The 18,568-nt window shown below is 42.4% G+C and overlaps 1 protein-coding gene across 4 annotated transcripts in view; it reads left to right on the forward strand.

The window, feature by feature from the left end:
- The window catches only part of COL19A1 (collagen type XIX alpha 1 chain), a 1,696,717-nt gene that overhangs the window by 1,388,458 nt on the left and 289,691 nt on the right, over nucleotides 1-18,568 (forward strand). For all 4 annotated transcript variants that reach the window (XM_053710417.1, XM_053710419.1, XM_053710420.1 and 1 more), the window contains one exon: nucleotides 18,037-18,090. In XM_053710417.1, the coding sequence (XP_053566392.1) occupies nucleotides 18,037-18,090 (54 nt within the window). The remainder of the gene's footprint in view (nucleotides 1-18,036; nucleotides 18,091-18,568) is intronic.

Consider the following 18,568-nt stretch of genomic DNA (forward strand, 5'->3'; position numbering starts at 1 on the left):
TATAATTTATTTTGAAGATACCCAATCATCACCTGTCTGCTACTAATATTGTATTATCAGTGCGCAGCTGCAACTCCATAAGAGATATATGGCAGACAACTGGATTTTTTAACAAATACATTTTGACAGATCCCATGACCATAAAGGATGAAATAAAAGAAATTCGTACAATTTACTAAACAATCAGGTATACTGTGTGTATTACAGTATCAAACATTTATAAATAATAGCTGTAACATGTACATAATTTACCAACTGCTATTAATGTGAAAAATAGTACAGTAGATAGAGACTGCAAAAACAGTTTAATATATGCTTCCTAATTTTTACCATTCTGGTCAATGATCCCCCTCTGGACTGCCATCCCTCCATCCCCCACCTTATAACATTCAATCACCCTCCCTGGTCAATCATCCCCCCCTGGTCAAATAAAATTCAATCATCCCCCTCTAGACCACCATCCCCCATCCCCCCTAGTCAAATTAAATAATCCCCCCTGGTCAATCATCCCTCCCTGGTGAAATAAAATGCTATCATCCCCCATCTGGCCCATCATCCCCCCATCCCCCTCTGGACCGCCATCCCCAAACCCCCCTGGTCAAATTCAATCATCAACCTGGTCAATCATCCCTCCCTGGTCAAATAAAATTCAGTTATCCCCCCTCTGGACCATCACCCCATCCATCCCCCCTGGTCAAATTCAATCATACCCCCTGGTCAATCATCCCTCCCTGGTCAAATAAAATTAAATCGTCCCCCCTCTGGATTGCCATCCCTCCATCCCCCCCTGGTCCATCATCCCTCCCTGGAAAAATAAAATTCAATCATCCCCCTCTGGACCACCATCCCCCCCTTGTCAAATTCAATCATCCACCTGGTCAATCCTCCCTCCCTGGTCAAATAAAATTCAGTTATCCCCCCTCTGGACCATCATCCCCCCATCCTCCCTGGTCAATCATCCCTCCCTGGTCAAATAAAATTCAATCATCCCCCCTTGGGACCACGCCCCCCGATCAAATACAATCACCCCCCCTGGTCAATCATCCCTCCCTGGTCAAATATAATTCAATCATCCCCCCTCTGGACCGCCACCCCCCCATTGTCAAATTCAATCATCCCCCTGGTCAATTATCCCTCCCTGGTCAAATACAATTCAATCATCCCCCTCTGGAACTCCACCCCCTTGGTCCAATTCAATCATCCCCCATGGTCAATCATCCCTTCCTGATCAAATAAAATTAAATCATCCCCCTCTGGACTGCCTTCCCCCCCTGGTCAATCATCCCTTCCTGGTCAAATATAATTCAATCATCCCTAATTCAATCATCCCCCCTCTAGACCACCCCACCATGGTCAAATTCAATCATCCCCATAGTCAATCATTCCCCCATGGTCAAATTAAATTCAATCATCCCCCCTCCGAACCACCATCCCCCCGTGATCAAATTCAATCAGCCCCCTGGTCAATCATCCCTCCCTGGTCAAATAAAATTAAACCACAATGATCAAATTCTGACTCCAAGTCTCCTGTCACTCTGTCGGTGACTCAGCTGAAAGTCATGTGATTCAGTGATTGACAGCAACTTCGGTCACGTTCTCCTGGTGCTGTCAATCACCAGGGGGATGTGACCGGAGCTGATTGGCTCCCCCGAGTTGGCCCGCAAATAGGCTTCTATAGAGCAGCCTCAAATGGGCACTTAAGGGCCGTGCGATGAGCTAGCTTAACCACTGTCTGCCAGTGGGTGGTGCTGCGCTCGTGGGCCCCTAGCCAAAAAGAAGTATGTTGTGCAAAGGAGGGTAGCATTTTTTTGTCCATATGACAGGGGAGGCTCTACCTCACTTGCCTCTAGTGACTGTATGTCCCTGAAATAAAGACTATGGACCTGTTGATCTAAAGGTCTCTGTGTTGGCGAGGTTATTAAAGAATGTTCCCTGGTGGAATGATCTAAATTTTACAGGGTTTCTCGCTAAGGGGTGTATACTGCATTTTCGTATGGGGAGGAGATGCGGACATTACAAAAGTGCATAATAAATTTGCATTATAACAATATTACAAAAACGAATAATTGAACCACTCACAGAAAAATATGTAGGAAAATAAAATTGTATAGTTAAGGTGCATCAAAAATCATAACAAAATTCTTCACCAAAACATGTTAAATTTATATATAAATTTCCCAGGAATAAATAATTAAATTTAGTTTAAGTACACTGTATGTGCAAAAATCACTTACACCTAGATTACAAATTTTGCGATATAGAGAGTGCAAAACGAACGCAACAAAAAAAATTGCATTATTTCACCCTCCATAGTGCTGCCATTACGAGTTTTGAAAAAGCCGCCTTGTGCATGCGATATGGTGGCGATGAGCTCCATACCGCACAAAATACAAACGCTGCTTTGACAAGCTCGTGCATGCTTTCCCCATAGACATCAATGGGGAGAAAGCGTTAGAAAAAAACTAACACCTGTGATTGCGGAATGAAAAGCTTTGTAACGCAGCCCCATTATTGTCTATAGGAGAAAAAAAAGTTACGTTTAAACCTAACACCCTAACATAAACCCCACATTTAAATACCCCTAATCTGCTGCCCCCGACATCGCCGACACCTACATAAAGTTATTAACCCCTAATCTGCCGCCCCCGACATCGCCGCCACCACCAAAATAAATCTATTAACCCCTAATCTGCCGCTCCCGATATTGCCGCCACAATAATAAAGATAATAACCCCTATTTCCCCGCACCCCAACATCGCCCACACTATAATAAAGATATTAACCCCTATTTCACCTCTCCCCGACATCGCCGCTACAAAATAAAGTTATTAACTCCTAAACCTCTGGCCTCCCACATCACTGCCACTAAATAAACCTATTAACCCCTAAACCGACAGCCCCCCACATCGCAAAAAACTAAATTAAACTATTAACCTTTAAACCCAACAACCCCCTAACTTTAAATTAAAATTACAAGATCCCTATCTTAAAATAAATACAATTTTACCTGGGAAATTTAAAAAAAACTAATTTTAAACTATAAATTAAACTAACATTACAATTATACTAAAATTAAAATAACTATCAATTTAATTAAATTAAATTAGTAATTAAAAAAACCTAACCCTACTAAAAAAATAAATCTACAGTTAAACATAACACAGACCTGCCTATGCTCTTCAGCTAACTTCACTGTGACTAGCCACAAGGTTGAGAGGCCTTGTATGTCTGACTGTCAGTGTTATTGAGGTTACTGCATATATTCCCCCCAGAATCCTGGGTTACCAAACCAGTTTGATTATAACTGGACAGTTCTTTGTTCTATGGTACAACCGCTGAAATTAGATATTAGCCACTATCATCAAGAGAGAAAAGTACATAACAAGTGTAAAACAAACATGGATGCCCTAGATGCATGGGAGGCAAGAATGCATCAGCTTCTCCACATTCATTTCTCTATCCTGGAACAACTACTACTTCAGGTCCTTTTTCCTAAAGATGAGAACCTACTCTTAGTAGTCGCTGAAACTGGAGAGCTAACTCAGATTGTCTGGTGTGCCAGGGAGTGCAAGGAAAAGATAGATGCTTCTCCAGCCACATCCACTAACTTTGATCCCAACACCCAACTGCTGCAACCTCTAGCAGCATTAACAAGAGAAAAGAGGGGAGTATCGGAGATCCAACCTACTATCCTACCCGCAGCTGTACACCTTCAAGAGCCACATCATTCCGAGATGTAGAAGGCCCTAAGCTCATGATTCCACTTCAGACCGCGAGCGACTGCGGAGCTGACCAGGAGAGGCAGACCTCAGAGAGTTGTGTAGCTACAGAGATAGAGTCGCTAACTTGGGGTGTTGTCCCCGGCAGTATGACATCCCCTGCGCGAGTCACTGAAGAGGATTGTGAATTGTTGCCCAGTGCAATGTGGCCCGATCCTGTGTCTCCTGACTTGGCACAGCCACATGCAGATCGGAGTCTGATTTGTTCAGCAAACCCTGAACCCTGCTGTCTAATACCCTCCACAGAGTACTTTTCTACAACTGCCTTGCGTTTTTAACCCCTCAGGAGAGCTGGACAAGGGACTTCTGAGCTATTATGTAAAGGCTGGTTGGTGAGGATTCAACTATACTGTTTCACGCTAAAAACTGTGGAACCAGCTCCTGAGGACACTCTATTGCCACTTGAACAGTCCTTGGTCCGGCGTGACCGTATTGGAGTGGGCTAAATATTTACTCCCCTTTCAATATAGACACAGCACAGTATTAGTTGTTTTATGGACATCAGTATGGTTGTACATGTTTTAATGTTTAGAGTTTTGATGCACTAGTTCTTTTATAAAGCAAGTTGGGGTTGATTGCTGATGCCAAACTTTTAATATTGTGTATGGGAAGAGTATTCTAGCTGCATCACAACATTACCTACATTACCATATGGAAAGTTTATAGCATTTTTTTCAACATGTGTCCCTTAACTAGTAAGTACCCTATCAGAGTGTTGTAGAGACTGTCTGCCCATAATTTTACTAGTAGATATATGTATGTATTAATATATGCGTATTTGCTCTTGCGTGTGTGCATGTACATATATATGTGAGTTTATATGTTTATAGGGATAACTGTACATGGATCACATATCTCTTGTCTTACGAATTGTTCCCAATGCATTAGTTTTCCTAAAAGTGGTGTCACATGTTAACTTTATGTTATCACAATTTAATGAGTGATCTATGGGTTTGTTCATTCGTTTTGCACTATCTATGTTATAATTCTGTTAATATTATTAGATGGGTCCAAAAGCTAATGTTCTCACCCCCCTCCAATTCCCCATTTTGATCAATACTAGTTCAGGGACCCAAAAGAGACCCTTTCTTGGTTTTGGGGGAAATAACTTTAATTTATATTTTAACATAAGAAGGTATATATATATATATATATATATATATATATACAAATACATAAATGAGGTTATCTTTCTCTGTGGGCAACAGGGTTCTACTGTATTGCTATATTACAATGGTCTTGTGATCTCTCAGTTTTTGTTTAACTTTTAATGACCAACTTTGCATAATTTCCGACATCTATTGTACCCATATTACTGTATAGATGTTGAAAATGCCCTATTTCTCGCTTGTAATGATTTCATTAATCCTTAATAAAAATTATTTTAAAAAAAAAATTAAATTACAAAAAATAAAAAATACAAAATTATGAAAAATAAACAAAATTATCCAAAATAACAATTACACCTAATCTAATAGCCTTATCAAAATAAAAAAGGCCGCCCAAAATAAAAAAAATCCCTAGCCTACATTGCCCTAAAGAAATCGTCTCTTTTCCCTGTAAAACCCACCACCCAACCAACCCCCCAAAATAAAAAACCTAACTCTAAAAAAACCTAAGCTACCCATTGCCCTGAAAATGGCATATGTATGGGCATTGCCCTTAAAAGGGCATTCAGCTTTTTTTATTGCCCTTAAAAGGGCATTTAGCTCTTTTTAAGAATGCCCAAACCCTAATCTAAAAAAAAACACCCAAAAGAAGTTTAAAAAAACTTAACACTAACCCCCCCCCCCCCGGACATCCATCCGCATCCAGGCGGCGAAGTCTTCATCCAGATGGCAAGGTCTTCATCCATCCAGGCGGCTTCTTCTATCTTCATCTAGGTGGCATCTTCTATCTTCATCCAGACAGTGAGGCTCCATCCTGAAGACATCCGGCACGGAGCATCCTCATCATACGGTCGCCACTGTATACTAAATCTTCAAAGCAAGGGAGACTTTTCACAATGACGTCCCTTGCATTCCTATTGGCTGATTTGATTTGGGAAATTCAAATCAGCCAATAGGATGAGAGCTACTGAAATCCTATTGGCTGTTCAAATCAGCCAATAGGATGAGAGCTACTGAAATTCTTTTGGCTATCAAAACACTGAAAATACTTATAACCCTAGTAGACAAATGCATGCATACAAAATATAGGTGATTGCAATCGATTTTTATCTTGGACGATCATTCTGTCTGTCTCTCTGTGGTGTTGTACCTTTACCATGCAGCCAGAATATCACATTTGAATGTTACTTCTATTAGACATACCATGAAGTCCATTTGACTTTACAATAACATTTTAATGTTTAAATATTTTACATGTTGCGTTTAATATGTCTATGTCACCTAGGCTATAAGGAAAATGATCAATTAATGCAAATAATGAATGCAGAATGTTTGCCATATATTTATAGCATTCATTCATAATCAGCTAATGCAGCCAACATTTGTTAATTTTACCTATTGTTCACAACGGTTCACCCATCCCTAGACCTTCCTGCATCCTTCAGTCAGATGTATGCTTCATGCACATAAATAAAGCACTAGTTTTTAAACCTGTCCTAAGACCCCCCTAACAGGCCTGATTTTGAGGATATCTGAACCAGAGAACATGTGAAATAATCAGCTGATTAGTAAACAAGGTTATTTTACTTGCTCTTACCCAAGGTAATCCTAAACATCTGTCCTGCTAGGGAGGCCGAGGACACGTTTGAAAACCAGTGCACTAGCCTATCATATTGACTATTAAAGTATGCACAAGTAGAGCATATAAAGACACTGCAAGCAAAATGGGGGACAGTTATTTCTACTAACTAATTGCTGTCTGTCTAGAGGGCTCTTATTTCTCTTATGCCCCTTCAACTTGTTTGCCTTTTGCTATGTAACTTACCACATAAACTGCATACAAAGAGAGAAGCGGTCTACCAGGAACGAACAACAGCTCAGTGGCTTGTTCTATGGCGATTTACCACCCGGAAGCAGCCTCTTTTAGACCAGTGTGCTTTTCACAGAAGAAAACTTTCCTGAAGTATATCAGTCTGATCCTGCCAAGTAAGGTCAGTCCAGCCCCGAAATACCAGGCAATTCTCCTCTGAACAAGGAACATGACAACCCCAGACGATCGTTTCGGCCTCCTATGGGCCTCGTCAGTGAGGTGCAGCCACATTCCTCTAAGCACACTGGGCAAGGAGTCCACGTCTGGTTTCCCCCATCACCCATAGGGAGACTTCCCCAGGGTCATAATAATTTGCATACAAAGAGAGAAGCGCTCTACCAGGAACGAACAACAGCTCAGTGGCTTGTTCTATGGCGATTTACCACCCGGAAGCAGCCTCTTTTAGACCAGTGTGCTTTTCACAGAAGAAAACTTTCCTGAAGTATATCAGTCTGATCCTGCCAAGTAAGGTCAGTCCAGCCCCGAAATACCAGGCAATTCTCCTCTGAACAAGGAACATGACAACCCCAGACGATCGTTTCGGCCTCCTATGGGCCTCGTCAGTGAGGTGCAGCCACATTCCTCTAAGCACACTGGGCAAGGAGTCCACGTCTGGTTTCCCCCATCACCCATAGGGAGACTTCCCCAGGGTCATAATAATTTGCATACAAAGAGAGAAGCGCTCTACCAGGAACGAACAACAGCTCAGTGGCTTGTTCTATGGCGATTTACCACCCGGAAGCAGCCTCTTTTAGACCAGTGTGCTTTTCACAGAAGAAAACTTTCCTGAAGTATATCAGTCTGATCCTGCCAAGTAAGGTCAGTCCAGCCCCGAAATACCAGGCAATTCTCCTCTGAACAAGGAACATGACAACCCCAGACGATCGTTTCGGCCTCCTATGGGCCTCGTCAGTGAGGTGCAGCCACATTCCTCTAAGCACACTGGGCAAGGAGTCCACGTCTGGTTTCCCCCATCACCCATAGGGAGACTTCCCCAGGGTCATAATAATTTGCATACAAAGAGAGAAGCGCTCTACCAGGAACGAACAACAGCTCAGTGGCTTGTTCTATGGCGATTTACCACCCGGAAGCAGCCTCTTTTAGACCAGTGTGCTTTTCACAGAAGAAAACTTTCCTGAAGTATATCAGTCTGATCCTGCCAAGTAAGGTCAGTCCAGCCCCGAAATACCAGGCAATTCTCCTCTGAACAAGGAACATGACAACCCCAGACGATCGTTTCGGCCTCCTATGGGCCTCGTCAGTGAGGTGCAGCCACATTCCTCTAAGCACACTGGGCAAGGAGTCCACGTCTGGTTTCCCCCATCACCCATAGGGAGACTTCCCCAGGGTCATAATAATTTGCATACAAAGAGAGAAGCGCTCTACCAGGAACGAACAACAGCTCAGTGGCTTGTTCTATGGCGATTTACCACCCGGAAGCAGCCTCTTTTAGACCAGTGTGCTTTTCACAGAAGAAAACTTTCCTGAAGTATATCAGTCTGATCCTGCCAAGTAAGGTCAGTCCAGCCCCGAAATACCAGGCAATTCTCCTCTGAACAAGGAACATGACAACCCCAGACGATCGTTTCGGCCTCCTATGGGCCTCGTCAGTGAGGTGCAGCCACATTTCTCTAAGCACACTGGGCAAGGAGTCCACGTCTGGTTTCCCCCATCACCCATAGGGAGACTTCCCCAGGGTCATAATAATTTGCATACAAAGAGAGAAGCGCTCTACCAGGAACGAACAACAGCTCAGTGGCTTGTTCTATGGCGATTTACCACCCGGAAGCAGCCTCTTTTAGACCAGTGTGCTTTTCACAGAAGAAAACTTTCCTGAAGTATATCAGTCTGATCCTGCCAAGTAAGGTCAGTCCAGCCCCGAAATACCAGGCAATTCTCCTCTGAACAAGGAACATGACAACCCCAGACGATCGTTTCGGCCTCCTATGGGCCTCGTCAGTGAGGTGCAGCCACATTCCTCTAAGCACACTGGACAAGGAGTCCACGTCTGGTTTCCCCCATCACCCATAGGGAGACTTCCCCAGGGTCATAATAATTTGCATACAAAGAGAGAAGCGCTCTACCAGGAACGAACAACAGCTCAGTGGCTTGTTCTATGGCGATTTACCACCCGGAAGCAGCCTCTTTTAGACCAGTGTGCTTTTCACAGAAGAAAACTTTCCTGAAGTATATCAGTCTGATCCTGCCAAGTAAGGTCAGTCCAGCCCCGAAATACCAGGCAATTCTCCTCTGAACAAGGAACATGACAACCCCAGACGATCGTTTCGGCCTCCTATGGGCCTCGTCAGTGAGGTGCAGCCACATTCCTCTAAGCACACTGGGCAAGGAGTCCACGTCTGGTTTCCCCCATCACCCATAGGGAGACTTCCCCAGGGTCATAATAATTTGCATACAAAGAGAGAAGCGCTCTACCAGGAACGAACAACAGCTCAGTGGCTTGTTCTATGGCGATTTACCACCCGGAAGCAGCCTCTTTTAGACCAGTGTGCTTTTCACAGAAGAAAACTTTCCTGAAGTATATCAGTCTGATCCTGCCAAGTAAGGTCAGTCCAGCCCCGAAATACCAGGCAATTCTCCTCTGAACAAGGAACATGACAACCCCAGACGATCGTTTCGGCCTCCTATGGGCCTCGTCAGTGAGGTGCAGCCACATTCCTCTAAGCACACTGGGCAAGGAGTCCACGTCTGGTTTCCCCCATCACCCATAGGGAGACTTCCCCAGGGTCATAATAATTTGCATACAAAGAGAGAAGCGCTCTACCAGGAACGAACAACAGCTCAGTGGCTTGTTCTATGGCGATTTACCACCCGGAAGCAGCCTCTTTTAGACCAGTGTGCTTTTCACAGAAGAAAACTTTCCTGAAGTATATCAGTCTGATCCTGCCAAGTAAGGTCAGTCCAGCCCCGAAATACCAGGCAATTCTCCTCTGAACAAGGAACATGACAACCCCAGACGATCGTTTCGGCCTCCTATGGGCCTCGTCAGTGAGGTGCAGCCACATTCCTCTAAGCACACTGGGCAAGGAGTCCACGTCTGGTTTCCCCCATCACCCATAGGGAGACTTCCCCAGGGTCATAATAATTTGCATACAAAGAGAGAAGCGCTCTACCAGGAACGAACAACAGCTCAGTGGCTTGTTCTATGGCGATTTACCACCCGGAAGCAGCCTCTTTTAGACCAGTGTGCTTTTCACAGAAGAAAACTTTCCTGAAGTATATCAGTCTGATCCTGATATACTTGGGGAAGTCTCCCTAAGTGTGATGCGGTAATCCAGACGTGGACCCGTTGCTCAGTGTGCCTAGAGGGATATGGCTGCACCTCACTGACGAGGCCCACAATAGGCCGAAACGTACGTCTGGGGTTTTGCTGTTTCTCTTGTTCAGAGAGGGATTGCCTGGTATTTCGGGGCTGGACTGCACTGTTAAGTCAGGATCAGACTGATATGCTACAGGAAAGTTCTTCTCTGTGAAAGGCACATATTGAGCAAAAAGAGGCTGCTTCTAGGGTGGCAACTAGCCATAGAACAAGCTATTATGCTATTGTTCGTTCCCAGGTTGAGCGCTTCTCTCTTTTTATTTATGCAAATTATGACACTTGGGGAAGTCTCCCTAAGTGTGATGCGGTAATCCAGACGTGGACCCGTTGCTCAGTGTGCCTAGAGGGATATGGCTGCACCTCACTGACGAGGCCCACAATAGGCCGAAACGTACGTCTGGGGTTTTGCTGTTTCTCTCGTTCAGAGAGGGATTGCCTGGTATTTCGGGGCTGGACTGCACTGTTAAGTCAGGATCAGACTGATATGCTACAGGAAAGTTCTTCTCTGTGAAAGGCACATATTGAGCAAAAAGAGGCTGCTTCTAGGGTGGCAACTAGCCATAGAACAAGCTATTATGCTATTGTTCGTTCCCAGGTTGAGCGCTTCTCTCTTTTTATTTATGCAAATTATGACACTTGGGGAAGTCTCCCTAAGTGTGATGCGGTAATCCAGACGTGGACCCGTTGCTCAGTGTGCCTAGAGGGATATGGCTGCACCTCACTGACGAGGCCCACAATAGGCCGAAACGTACGTCTGGGGTTTTGCTGTTTCTCTTGTTCAGAGAGGGATTGCCTGGTATTTCGGGGCTGGACTGCACTGTTAAGTCAGGATCAGACTGATATGCTACAGGAAAGTTCTTCTCTGTGAAAGGCACATATTGAGCAAAAAGAGGCTGCTTCTAGGGTGGCAACTAGCCATAGAACAAGCTATTATGCTATTGTTCGTTCCCAGGTTGAGCGCTTCTCTCTTTTTATTTATGCAAATTATGACACTTGGGGAAGTCTCCCTAAGTGTGATGCGGTAATCCAGACGTGGACCCGTTGCTCAGTGTGCCTAGAGGGATATGGCTGCACCTCACTGACGAGGCCCACAATAGGCCGAAACGTACGTCTGGGGTTTTGCTGTTTCTCTTGTTCAGAGAGGGATTGCCTGGTATTTCGGGGCTGGACTGCACTGTTAAGTCAGGATCAGACTGATATGCTACAGGAAAGTTCTTCTCTGTGAAAGGCACATATTGAGCAAAAAGAGGCTGCTTCTAGGGTGGCAACTAGCCATAGAACAAGCTATTATGCTATTGTTCGTTCCCAGGTTGAGCGCTTCTCTCTTTTTATTTATGCAAATTATGACACTTGGGGAAGTCTCCCTAAGTGTGATGCGGTAATCCAGACGTGGACCCGTTGCTCAGTGTGCCTAGAGGGATATGGCTGCACCTCACTGACGAGGCCCACAATAGGCCGAAACGTACGTCTGGGGTTTTGCTGTTTCTCTTGTTCAGAGAGGGATTGCCTGGTATTTCGGGGCTGGACTGCACTGTTAAGTCAGGATCAGACTGATATGCTACAGGAAAGTTCTTCTCTGTGAAAGGCACATATTGAGCAAAAAGAGGCTGCTTCTAGGGTGGCAACTAGCCATAGAACAAGCTATTATGCTATTGTTCGTTCCCAGGTTGAGCGCTTCTCTCTTTTTATTTATGCAAATTATGACACTTGGGGAAGTCTCCCTAAGTGTGATGCGGTAATCCAGACGTGGACCCGTTGCTCAGTGTGCCTAGAGGGATATGGCTGCACCTCACTGACGAGGCCCACAATAGGCCGAAACGTACGTCTGGGGTTTTGCTGTTTCTCTTGTTCAGAGAGGGATTGCCTGGTATTTCGGGGCTGGACTGCACTGTTAATTCAGGATCAGACTGATATGCTACAGGAAAGTTCTTCTCTGTGAAAGGCACATATTGAGCAAAAAGAGGCTGCTTCTAGGGTGGCAACTAGCCATAGAACAAGCTATTATGCTATTGTTCGTTCCCAGGTTGAGCGCTTCTCTCTTTTTATTTATGCAAATTATGACACTTGGGGAAGTCTCCCTAAGTGTGATGCGGTAATCCAGACGTGGACCCGTTGCTCAGTGTGCCTAGAGGGATATGGCTGCACCTCACTGACGAGGCCCACAATAGGCCGAAACGTACGTCTGGGGTTTTGCTGTTTCTCTTGTTCAGAGAGGGATTGCCTGGTATTTCGGGGCTGGACTGCACTGTTAAGTCAGGATCAGACTGATATGCTACAGGAAAGTTCTTCTCTGTGAAAGGCACATATTGAGCAAAAAGAGGCTGCTTCTAGGGTGGCAACTAGCCATAGAACAAGCTATTATGCTATTGTTCGTTCCCAGGTTGAGCGCTTCTCTCTTTTTATTTATGCAAATTATGACACTTGGGGAAGTCTCCCTAAGTGTGATGCGGTAATCCAGACGTGGACCCGTTGCTCAGTGTGCCTAGAGGGATATGGCTGCACCTCACTGACGAGGCCCACAATAGGCCGAAACGTACGTCTGGGGTTTTGCTGTTTCTCTTGTTCAGAGAGGGATTGCCTGGTATTTCGGGGCTGGACTGCACTGTTAAGTCAGGATCAGACTGATATGCTACAGGAAAGTTCTTCTCTGTGAAAGGCACATATTGAGCAAAAAGAGGCTGCTTCTAGGGTGGCAACTAGCCATAGAACAAGCTATTATGCTATTGTTCGTTCCCAGGTTGAGCGCTTCTCTCTTTTTATTTACCACATAAACTGTCTTCACACCACGAGCGTGATCCGATATACGGCATAAGTTTTGGCGGAAGCGAGGGACGCTGCGCCGCCCGTAGTTTCACTTCGCACATCGGGGTATTACATATACCCCGCTGGCAGTTGCTAAAGTGCCGTAAGTCGGACAAACTAGCGATGTCCAGAAATGAGCGTAACTACAAATTTCTGGAGTCGCCAGTGACTTACGGCACTTTAGAAACTGCCTGCGCCTAAAAAAAGTAACTAAAATATAAAATCTCCCGTAACTGTCTAACCTGCCTCACAAAAATCAGCCTGACACGTATACCCCTATATCCGAAATCCCCCCTCTCACTCCTAATAATAAATGTATTAACCCCTAGACCAACAACCCCCCACAACGCAATAAGCCTAATTATTAACCCCTAAACCACCATAGCCCACACCGCAATAAACCTATCCTAGTATTAACCCCTAAACCGCCATAGCCAACACCGCAATAAACCTATCCTAGTATTAACCCCTAAACTGCCGCTTCCGGAGCCCACCGCCACCTACATTATATGTATTAACCCCTAAACCGCCGCTCCCGGACCCCACCGCACCTAAATAAACTGTTTAACCCCTAAACCGCCGCTCCCGGACCCCGCTGCCACCTACATTAAATTTATTAACCCCTAATCTGACCCCCCTACACCGCAGCCACCTACATTAAATATATTACCCTCTAATCTGACCCACCCTACACCGCCGCCACCTACATTAAATGTATTACCCCCTAAACCTAAGTCTAACCCTAACACCCCCCTAACTTAATTATTATTTAAATAAATATAAATAATATTAATATTATTAACTAAATTATTCCTATTTAAAACTAAATACTTACCTATAAAATAAACCCTAAGATAGCTACAATATAATTAATAATTACATTGTAGCTGTTTTAGGATTTATATTTATTTTACAGGTATATTCGTATTTATTTTAACTAGGTACAATAGCTATTAAATAGTTAATAACTATTTAATAGCTACCTAGTTAAAATAATTACAAAATTACCTGTAAAATAAATCCTAACCTAAGTTACAAATACACCTAACACTACACTATCAATAAATTAATTAAATAAATTAACTACAATAATCTAAAATAAAATACAATTAAATAAACTAAACTATATTACAAAAAAACAAATAAACACTAAATTACACAAAATATAAAAATATTACAAGAAGTTTAATCTAATTACACCTAATCTAAGCCCCCTAGTAAAACAAAAAAGCCCCCCAAAATAATAAAATGCCCTACCCTATACTAAATTACAAATAGCCCTTAAAAGGGCCTTTTGCGAGGCATTGCCCCAAAGTAATCAGCTCTTTTACCTGTAAAAAAAAGAACAATCCCCCCCAACATTACAACCCACCACCCACACACCCCTACTCTAAAACCCACCCGATCCCCCCTTAAAAAAACCTAACACTACCCCATTGAAGATCACCCTACCTTGAGCCGTCTTCACCCAGCTGGGCACCAGTGGTCATCCGATGGGGCAGAAGAGGACATCCGGACCGGCAGAAGTCTTCATCCTATCCGGGCAGAAGAGGACATCCGGACCGGCAGACATCTTCATCCAAGCGGCATCTTCTATCTTCATCCATCCGATGAGGAACGGCTCCATCTTGAAAACCTCCGGCGCGGAACATCCTTCTAGGCCGATGACTACCCGACGAATGGCTGGTTCTTTAAATGATGTCATCCAAGATGGCGTCCCTAGAATTCCGATTGGCTGATAGGATTCTATCAGCCAATCGGAATTAAGGTAGGAAAAATCTGATTGTTCATGCTATCAGCCAATCGGATTGAAGTTCAATCCGATTGGCTGATAGCATCAACCAATCAGATTTTTCCTACCTTAATTCCGATTGGCTGATAGAATTCTATCAGCCAATCGGAATTTGAGGGACGCCATCTTGGATGACGTCATTTAAAGGACCAGCCATTCGTCGGGTCCTCGTCGGATGGATGAAGATATAAGATGCAGCTTGGATGAAGATGTCTGCCAGTCCGGATGTCCTCTTCTGCCCGGATAGGATGAAGACTTCTGCCGGTCCGGATGTCATCTTCTGCCCGGATAGGATGAAGACTTCTGCCGGTCTGGATGTCCTCTTCTGCCCCATCGGATGACCACTGGTGCCCGGCTGGGTGAAGACGGCTCAAGGTAGGGTAATCTTCAATGGGGTAGTGTTAGGTTTTTTTTAAGGGGGGATCGGGTGGATTTTAGAGTAGGGGTGTGTGGGTGGTGGGTTGTAATGTTGGGGGGGATTGTTCTTTTTTTTACAGGTAAAAGAGCTGATTACTTTGGGACAATGCCCCGCAAAAGGCCCTTTTAAGGGCTATTTGTAATTTAGTATAGGGTAGGGCATTTTATTATTTTGGGTGGCTTTTTTATTTTATTAGGGGGCTTAGATTAGGTGCAATTAGATTAAACTTCTTGTAATATTTTTTTATTTTGTGTAATTTAGTGGGGGGTTTTTTGTAATATAGTTTAGTTTATTTAATTGTATTTTATTTTAGATAATTGTAGTTAATTTATTTAATTAATTTATTGATAGTGTAGTGTTAGGTGTATTTGTAATTTAGATTAGTATTTATTTCACAGGTAATTTTGTAATTATTTCAACTAGGTAGCTATTAAATAGTTATTAACTATTTAATAGCTATTGTACCTAGTTAAAATAAATACAAATATACCTGTACAATAAATATAAATCCTAAAATAGCTACAATGTAATTATTAATTATATTGTAGCTATCTTAGGGTTTATTTTATAGGTAAGTATTTAGTTTTAAATAGGAATAATTTAGTTAATAATATTAATATTATTTATATTTATTTAAATAATAATTAAATTAGGGGGTGTTAGGGTTAGACTTAGGTTTAGGGGGTAATACATTTAATGTAGGTGGCGGCGGAGTAGGGGGGTCAGATTAGAGGGTAATATATTTAATGTAGGTGGTGGCGGTGTAGGGGGGTCAGATTAGGGGTTAATAAATTTAATGTAGGTGGCGGCGGGGTCTGGGGCGGCGGTTTAGGGGTTAAACACTTTATTTAGGTGCGGCGGGGTCCGGGAGCGGCGGTTTAGGGGTTAATACATATAATGTAGGTGGCGGTGGGCTCCGGGAGTGGCGGTTTAGGGGTTAATACACTTTATTAGGTATTGCGGTGGGGGATTGCGGTTGACAGGTAGATAGACATTGCGCATGCGTTAGGTGTTAGGTTTTTTTTTGCAGGCATTTTAGGGAGTTACGGTGCTCCAATACTCAGAGCAAGGCCTGCTATGGCTGCATTTTATGGCGAGGTTAAAATGGAGTCCAAGACAGCCGAGTCCTCGCACACTATGGGAAGGTCTGGGTAAGGTGCAAAAACGAGCCACCACTCCTTGCTTCAAATTAAAAAGCTTCTTTATTGTAAGCACTAAAAGGCATACACGCCAACAAAGTATGACAGGTCAAACGCGTTTCGTAGGTGTAACTTTCTCAATGACCTCTAACATCACCTTGTGACACTCCCTTAATAAAGGTAATAACCACACCCCCATTACATGTGTCATAGGTAAGTCAGGTGAATTAGAAAATGGAGTGCAATCAAAATATAACATATTCAAATATCTAAACAAATAAGCATGTGTGATCATAAAGTATGGAGATGTAACAAACTTAATCTTTGAATATTATAGGGATCCCTTGTTAAAGCAATATGCCTCTACTCAACAGACATTTCATAAATTGTCACATAGAAAGCTGATACCTAACAGAAAGGGTTAAATTACAATTTAATTGAACCGCTGTAAAACAGACTTATATTTAGAAAATTAGAGTATACCCTTAATCTGAGGCAGCATATTCTAAATGAAAGACTGTAAAATATTATATCATCCCTATCACCTCCTATACCCATACAATGATCAAACATAAATGGAAAGAGATATTGGCTACAATTATAGAGCCTCCTACCTCGAATTACTACTAGATTTCAAATTATCGTATTCTTGGAATAACTGCCTCCTTAATTACAGAGATTTAGTCTACATAAAGTTTAATGTCCCAATCTGAATTTAAACCTCTAGGGACCCAGGTGAAAATGGAGTAAGTTTTCTCCATTTTCGCCACGTAAGGCCTTGCGCTGGATATTGGATACCAAATTGTGCAGGTTTTATATGTTAGTCTATGGGGAAAAAAACTATGTCCAATGGGTGAAATATATGTGCCGCATTTATATGCGGCGCTGTATATAGGATACCAAACCCGCACAAAAACCGACGCTGTATATCAGATGGGGCCCGCGGCATGTTTTATTTATTACTTAGAGTAAGATTCTGTGCAAAACAATTTACTTTAAAAGCTATCATAAACACAAATTATTTAATGGTTTTGACTAAGTGTACAGAGCTCTTTATTTGGATCAATCAGCAAAATTGTCATAATTGTATTTTTACTACTAACTAAAAACCTTCCTTTTACAGTTTACAAGCAGGAGTGTGCTAAAGTTGATTTAACTTCACTTTATTTCTGTGTGAATATAAATAGGGAAAATTAGCTCCTAACGATTGCTTTGCTTAGATGAAAATAAAAATGAATTCACGCATGACAGACTTTCCTGTTCTCCATCTGAAGTAGCATGTGTTCACCTCATAATTCAACAGAGCTTGATATTCTCTTATCCTATGCTTTGGGTAATGTAGTATTTTAACACTGCATGATTACAGTGTTTTATTATACCTATTTGTCCTGAAGAAAAGTGAATCCTTTATATATTTTATACCATTTATTGGACCAAGGTGAAAATTATTCATAGATGTTTTTGCACAGGATCATAAATTTTCCTTCTTCACATCCTGAATCAGAAAAAAATAGACGTTTACAGCTATTTATATTTTGCTTCAGATATTCTTTAAACACGTTTATTGTTGTTAAATAAACATGTACGTTTTGTATTTAAACACACCATCAAAAAAATATAGTATTTCCAAGAAGACGAAAAAAAATCGTACAAAACATTGAGCACATAAAATATTATGCTTCACATAGGGAACTTATGTTTTTGTTTTTTTATATTGGTTAGTGAAACTTTTCTGTGCTTGTTTATTATGAATCTTACCATTTCATTTAATATAAATCTCTTTGTTCTAGGGAGATGCTGGTCTTATGGGACTTCCAGGTCTTGAAGGACTCCCAGGAGAAAAGGTTTGAGAGAATGGAAGTTTTTCTTTTAACATAGGTTGCTTTTGCATTCCCCCCCCCCCCTTCAGATTTATATAAATGTGACTCATGTTTTGCCATTTCTATTAGTTATTTGATCAGTCACTAAGGTGACTGATTTGCTTTTGTTTCAAATGTTGATCGTACTCACAAATTCAAACTGTATTTTGTGTGTTATTTTTGATGCCGCCAAACAGTAGGTCTATTCAACCTTACATAAATCTATCTTTCTGTTTTGTCTAAGAGGAAAAAAGGAAGAAGGTGATTTACATAATCATATTACAGGCTCATATAGCCGTGGCATACAAATTAGGTGCATGCCTTGATGACTTTTATACAAACAGATGGATAGGTACAATTATCCATGAGAGCAAATCCATCATTATACATATGTGTGAACATTTTAGAAATAGAAGAGATTTAATATTTTACAGTTATTTTAAGCTGTTACCTATGAGATATG

This window comes from Bombina bombina, chromosome 4, assembly GCF_027579735.1.
Source record: "Bombina bombina isolate aBomBom1 chromosome 4, aBomBom1.pri, whole genome shotgun sequence".
Lineage (NCBI taxonomy): Eukaryota > Metazoa > Chordata > Amphibia > Anura > Bombinatoridae > Bombina > Bombina bombina.